General features: G+C 54.4%; 1 protein-coding gene across 1 annotated transcript in view; it reads left to right on the top strand.

Annotated features, from left to right (window-relative positions):
* GINS3 (GINS complex subunit 3 (Psf3 homolog)) overlaps positions 1 to 1630 on the top strand; it is a 2986-nt gene extending 1356 nt beyond the window's left edge. Inside the window, exon 2 of the mRNA XM_010140342.1 lies at positions 1387 to 1630. Coding sequence (XP_010138644.1) covers positions 1387 to 1617 — 231 coding nt within the window. The 3' untranslated portion in view covers positions 1618 to 1630. The remainder of the gene's footprint in view (positions 1 to 1386) is intronic.
* The last annotated feature ends 4969 nt before the right edge of the window (positions 1631 to 6599 follow it).

Here is a 6599-nt window from a genome sequence, read left to right as displayed (position 1 = left end):
GCTGAACGCATCCAGTGTGTTTTCCCCTCCTGACAGGAGCTCTGGGGAAGTGTCTTCACACCAGGCCGGTCCCTCAACATTCTTTCTTGGCAAGCCCCTGGTGGCTGTTCCTCTTCTCTCTACTTTGTCACGGAAGTTTCTGTATAGTTTATTTGTTCCAGTGTGTTTCCAGCAATTGATACTGATGGATTTACAATTCCTTCCTCCCTCCCCATCTCCCCTTTCTCTTTTAAAAGGCAGATACCGTCTTTGGCAGCTTCCGGACTTCCGTGCTCCCTGGGCTTTTAAAGACAGCCGCTAACAGCACTGAGATTTCTCCCTGAGCAATCTGCGATGGTCACTGTTGGCTTTTGCCCCCCTTTTTCCCTTTTTCTTTCTCTATACTTTAATGAAGGCTGATGCAGAGAGGCTTTATGGCGCTGCTGCTCTTGGAGTTGCCCATGGGCAGCTCACTTTCTGTGTTGGTGACCCCACCTTTCCTTGCCTTTTCTCTTTCTGCTAACGGACATCATAGGGAAAAAGCTGCGTTAGCCCACGGTACTCATTGACAGAGGCAGCAAAGCACACTGGGTTTGTCTTCTCTTGGTAAAAACCAATCCAGAGGGGAGTTTTGCTGGCTTAAAAAATAAACACCAAAAAACCCCCCTCGCAAGTGTTCAGGAATTGGAAATGTGAGGTGGAGCTATTTGGTGGCAAAACCAAAAAGAGAGTTATGGATTTATTATGTATTTGTTCTACAGTTAAACCTCTGAAATACGATGGTTCTGATGAGTCTAAAATCGGCTTCTGAAATCATAAAGGAGAGTTTTCAAAGAGGAGTTTTGACCCTTTTTTTTTATTCTCCACAGCAAAGATCAGAAGGGCAATAAAAATCCTTAAGTGTGTCCTGTTGCTTAGCTTTTAGAAACGTTCCTCATCAGCTGTAGATTTGGGGAGTTGGCTTTTTTGGGGGGTGGAGTGTGGGAGTTTTTTCAGCACACCAAATGCTTTTCGGGGCGGTTTGTCTCAACTTCCAGCCTGGTCACAAACTGCAGCTCGCATGTTCCTGCAGCTGCTGCGGTGGTGTCACCCTCATTCCACCCACTCTAAAGCAGCGATCGCTCGTGAAGCGAGGTGAAAGAGGTGGAGATTGTGTCACACCCTGTGCCCTGCTCCTGTCACTGGGAAGCGGCCAAACTCTCCTTCTGTGCTTGTTTCCCGACCCTCCTGCCAGGCTCCAGCAGGACACGCTTTGTCTCTGTACCCAGGACTGGAGGTGCTCTGCTGTGTGCAGACCCTCGACCAGGTGCCAGCTGGGGCCTGCGCCTTCAGCTCTTCGCTCTGGAAAGCCCAGGGCTGAAGGAGCCCCCGGTGTTACCCGTCAGTGACTGTGCTTGTCCTCTGCAGACCTTCATCAGCCGCTTCCGCCGTATCATGGACTCCTCCCAGAACGCCTACAACGAAGACACGTCCGTGCTGGTGGCTCGGCTGGACGAACTGGAGCGAGCCTTGTTTCGAGCTGGCCAGAAGGGGCTGAATGACTTCCAGAGCTGGGAAAAGGGACAGGCTTCTCAAATCACAGCTTCCAGCCTGGTCCAGAACTACGGGAAGAGGAAGCTGACAGAGGTGGACAGTTAAAAGCCTGAGGAACGTGCAGCTGCCGTGGGGGACGCCAGGGGATTTACAGCCTGTCTGTCACGGCAGAGAAAGCTGAATCAGCTTTGGGGAAGGATGGGCCTCCTGGCCATTCATGGGAATTCTCTGTAACATGGATTAACTCGTGGATTGGGAAGGCAGATGGCCAGGGTATAAAAACCACACGGCATCACATCCCAGCTTACTCCTGCACTCCTGGGGACCTGCAGTGAGGGCGTTTGTTGGCAGGATGAAAGGGTGTGAGAGGATTTTCCGGAAGGGTGATTAATATTTGTGACTCCTTACCTTCCAAACTGATGTTTGCAGTACCGGACCTGTTTGGAATGAAGCGCAGTTCTCCCTGCCTCACCTTGCCCTGGCCATTTCACCCTCCTGGGAACAGCTGCCTCCAAGTTCCCTGTGCTTGGGAAAATTTGCTTAGTAGAAGGGACAGAGCAAATGAACTGAGTTTCCTGCCCTCAGATCCCCTGAGGTGATCCCAGTGAATGCCGTTTGTGCCGGTCGGAGTGACTGGAGTTGGAACTTGCTGAAGAGCGCCGTGGTTATCTGCCCACGTGGGTGCCCCTCAGCCTGGAGCAGGGGAAGTCCCATCGGAGGCAGAAAACAGCTGGTCATCTCTAGGGACTCGGTGCCTGTGATCAGGGATGGAAGCAGGTATTTGACATCTCACGGGCGCTTCCATGCCTCTGTGGAGGGTGGACTTTGCAGAGGACCTGAGTGGAGGAGCGAGATCACGATGATACTGAGCGCTTCCTCTTCCGTGGGAATCAACGGGACATGACATACCTCCAGCAGCTGTTACTGGACTTGCAGATGGACCCTGGCGTTGGGTGCTTCAGACTAGAACCCTCAAGTGCAAGGGGTGCATGGCCATTCCTTGGCCGGAGGGGTGGAAGCTCTCCTGCCTCAGGAGGCTGGTGGGAGCTGCTCCTGACGGAGTATGTCAGGTACCTGCAGGACCAACTGCTGCTGCGCTCAGTGACTTCCATGCCGAGGCTGTTACGTGCCGTTTCCTGCAGCTTTGTCTATCGTGTGTTTCTGGCTTTTCACGCTGAATAAATATTTTATAAGGGGACGCTTGTCATGTGACATGAAAAACGAGTCCTAGATTGGAAAGTGCTACAGAACTGTGGCGGCGACAGAGGATTCCTCTGCTCTCGCAGGCCCCACAGGTGGGAGCTGTGTTGGTGGGTCAGGTAGGACTGGTTCCCGTCCGACCCGCCCCGTGCGGGTGAGAGCCGTTTGCTCTGTTGCAGCAGAGACGCTGCCAAGCAGTCACGAAGCTGTTGGCGTTTCCGTGACGCGCAGGACAGGTGGAGGTGGCTGGGGAGCGGGTGGCAGTGGGCTGTCGCTGGGCTTGTGGACTCGCGTAATGTGTTCGGCTGCGAGGGAAGCTGGTTCAAGTCCGTCTGGGATGAGGAGGAATGGGAAGGGTTGTGTTAGTGAGGTGGTGGCTTTGAGGGCTGGTGGGTTTATAACCCAAATCACCGGTTCATCTGTTTCTGGACCAGTGCTGGTGACTTGCCAAACTCCTTTTCCTACATTTGTAATAGCATTGTTCTTCTCCACTGCTGGCTGTGAAATCCATGCAGACGGTTGTTTGTTCACCAACATTTCATGTAGCTACTTTCAGAGTGGGGAGAAAAAAAATCCCTGAAGCAGTGACTGGCTTGTTGAACATGTGGGCAATGCCATTTTTAGGGATAAACACCAGTAAGACCCTTAAAAAACCCTGATCCTGTAATTTTAAATGACTGACTGGTTGGTAGATTTGATATTCGTGGTTTTTTTCCCCTTGCTGGCTGGAATGACTTTTCTGTCCAGAAATGCAACCCAAGAGCGCGCTGTCCTTTTTCTGGATGCACACAAAGTGCCCTTCACAACGGCACCGCAGGAGGCTGCGAGTTGGAGGAGGCTGAACTGTGCGTTTGCAGAACTGCGTAGTAAATCCCCATTATGGAGCGATACAAAGGTGGCCGGAGAAGGAATTCAGGTGTCGTTTCCTCCCGTGTCCCTCAGCTTTTAAGCTGGAGGACTTTTAAGCTGGAAAATGTGTGGAGACACATTTTCAGAATTGCCGCAAAGGTTTTCACTGCAATAGAGTAAAAAATAGGCAAAATATGAGGTGCTAATTGGTTTTGTGTTGTCATAAGAATATTTGGGGTTTAATGGTTGGTTTTTGAAAGGAGGTTTGGGCTGACCCAGCCCAGTCCTTCCCCTGCAGTGAGGAGCTGGACTTGATTGTCCTCGTGGGTCGCTTCCAGCTGGAGAAGTTCTGTTATTTGGTGCTGAGCCCCGTCTGACCCCTCTCAGGATGCCGTTTGTCTGGCCCTGCAGCAGAGCCCTCCGCCCCCCAGGCAGCCCGTGCCCCTGCGGTGAGCGAAGCTGGAGCACTGCGCTCACCGACACGGCAAAGACTTGGCCAGTCGAGCTTCCTGCCATGAATTCCTCTCTGAACAATCCCTGAAACCCAAACTTCTCTTCCCCTACATTTTGCATTAACTTCTCGTGAAGCTCCCAGGGCCTCTCACTGCTCTCTTCGGTGTAGTTTGTTCAAGCAGGTGAGGCCCCCAGTTAAACCCAACAGCTCAGCACCCAGCACACGCACTCTCACGGTCGTGTTTCTTCCTTGGTCTCCCCTGCTCTAAACGATGTGGTAGGTTGTCCCCTGGTGCTGATTTATGTTTGGGCAGTGGAGTGAAGCGGTTGGTCGCTTCTGTCAGCGGGGGAGCAGCAGGAGCCGTGGCAAGAAACGCCTTGAGAACCGGCGTGCAGACACAGCACATGTTACTTTTATGACTGAGGAGGAGCACAAGCCTTTCTCCTCTTGATCCGTGATTTTTCTACCCATTTCTTGGTGCTCAGCTATTGCAAGAGCTTCGTGCAGAAGTTTCAGTGAAGGGGTTGTTGAGCAGAGGTGGGATATGATCAGTGCTTTCTTCGCACCCAGCTGCTTCTCTCCCCAGATGAGCTTTTTATAACGCACGTCGTCGTAGCACAGCGTTGTGGCTCAGGGCTCTGTGGTTGGACTGAAAACACTGGGTGTTCATCCGGTGCTGCCCCTGCCTGGCAGGAGGCAGCTCAAAGCTGTCCCTTGCCTCAGTTTCCTTTTCTGATGAATGAGAGTAACGCTCCCAGGTGGTTGGTTGGTGAGTGCTCAGCAGAGCTGAGTCCCCTTTTCAGAACTCGCTCTGGTTTCTGTGAGCAGTCCCACTAAACCCTTACTGCTGAGCTGCTTCAAGGTGCCGCCTATCTGATGTTGAAGAACACGGTCGGTGCTCTTCCCGCTCCCCACCCTTCTCTCCTGCCGGAACAGCCGCTGGAGCTCAGGCCGTGCTACTCTGTTCTCCTGATCCTGACGGCAGCCCGAGCGCTGAACGCTGAGCAGGGCTGTTGGTGGGACGTGGCTCACAGGCTGGCGGAAGGGTAACGGGTTGCCCTGGTTTCACCACGTCACACGAGTGAGTGGCAGGAGAAGGCTGTGTGTGCTTCCAGCTTCTGTAGGATGGTTTTGCTTTGCAGGGCTGGCTTTGGGAGCTGAACTTGCGGGGGCGGAACGTGCGTCTCTGTGACCAGGCAATGGGGGTCAGGTCTGGGGTGGGCAGATGCTGCGTTTGGAGGAAGCTGTGTCAGTTGGGGCTTCCCGTGATCATGTCTCCTGGGTGAAGACGATGCCCTGAGGTGTATCTTCTCCTGCAGTGGTGTTGACTGAGAGCCCAGGGTGCTTTGGGGTGTGGGAGCCACCTGATGGCCCTTGTCCTGAAACCAAGCCTGGCGTGGGGTCAGCAGGCCCCCGGGGGTTGTGTGAACCCGGTGATGTTGTGTGCACGTCCCTGTGGAGCGGTGGGCTGGGGCCGAGCGTCCCCGTTACCGGTGGAGTGGTTGTTTATCAAGTTCACAGTGTCCTCTGGCCCTCTGTGCACAAACACCCGCACTGCTGGTCAGCAGCCGGGAGAGGGGGCACCGAGCTCGAGACATTGTTTTTGCGCAGGTCCCACCATAACTACTTGAAGTGGTGGGTAGTGAGAACCCCGTTTGGCCTGTGAGATCAAACTAGGGGGGTGTGACTTCCACCAGAACCTGCCAGGTGGAACACTGGTCAGGCGAGGTCTGTGGCTGGAGCTGTGGCTCTTCCCATCCCTACAATACGGGAGGAGATGTGAAGTTGCATCTGCCGCCTTCTCCCCAGCACTTGTTGGAGGGAGCTCTCCGAGCTGCTGAGGAGCAAGAAGAGCAGCCCTGGAGAAGGTGCCGCTCACGGTGGGCCCCAGGAAGCAGGTCAGCGTTCACTGGGGTCCTCCTGCGTTTGAAGGGGTCCTAAAGTGCCTCCCCTTCCCTTTGTAAACACGTCTCAGGAGCTAAATTGCAGGACCAGTTCCGGACTGCGCAGCATCGCGTGGGTTGCCTGAGACTAAAGACTGGGGTGAGGAGAACTGGAGGTGTGGGGGGAGGAAAAGGAGAGGGGGAGGCAGGAGCTGGAGGGGGCTCAGGGAGTGCAAAAGAACCCAAAGGGAGCTTGAGACAAAGCTTGAAGACAAGAGGGCAGAGGAAAACCTTGGGCTTCCCCCTCTCCTGGGCATCGTTTCTGTTCCGAGGGGGTTGCTTCCCAGAGGAGATGGCTCCTGGGAACCTCTTCCCCGGGTGCCGAGGGCTGGCCAGGCCTTCCCACGCAGGGCCCTGGCAGAGCCCACCCTGTGCTGCTGCCTGTGGGGGGCTGTGGTGGGAGGAACAGTGCCCTGCTGCTGCCGGAGCCCTCCTAGGCTGTCGTGGAAAATTACAGCCCCCAATAGCCAAGGCGTTTGTTCTGGTTTCCGAAACACTCCGTTAATGTCTCTGGCAACACCAGCAGGTTCCCGAGACGAGCACGCAGCTATTTTTGAAGAGTTACTGCTCAGAGCTGGCTGGTGCCAGCACCTTCCTCTCCTCCCTATCTGGATTGGCAGGATGCAGCGTGGTCTCTCGCC

Source organism: Buceros rhinoceros, unplaced genomic scaffold (assembly GCF_000710305.1).
Source record: "Buceros rhinoceros silvestris isolate BGI_N320 unplaced genomic scaffold, ASM71030v1 scaffold26847, whole genome shotgun sequence".
Lineage (NCBI taxonomy): Eukaryota > Metazoa > Chordata > Aves > Bucerotiformes > Bucerotidae > Buceros > Buceros rhinoceros.
Note: the sequence above shows the minus strand (reverse complement) of the source record. Positions and strands in the feature narration are given on the sequence as shown.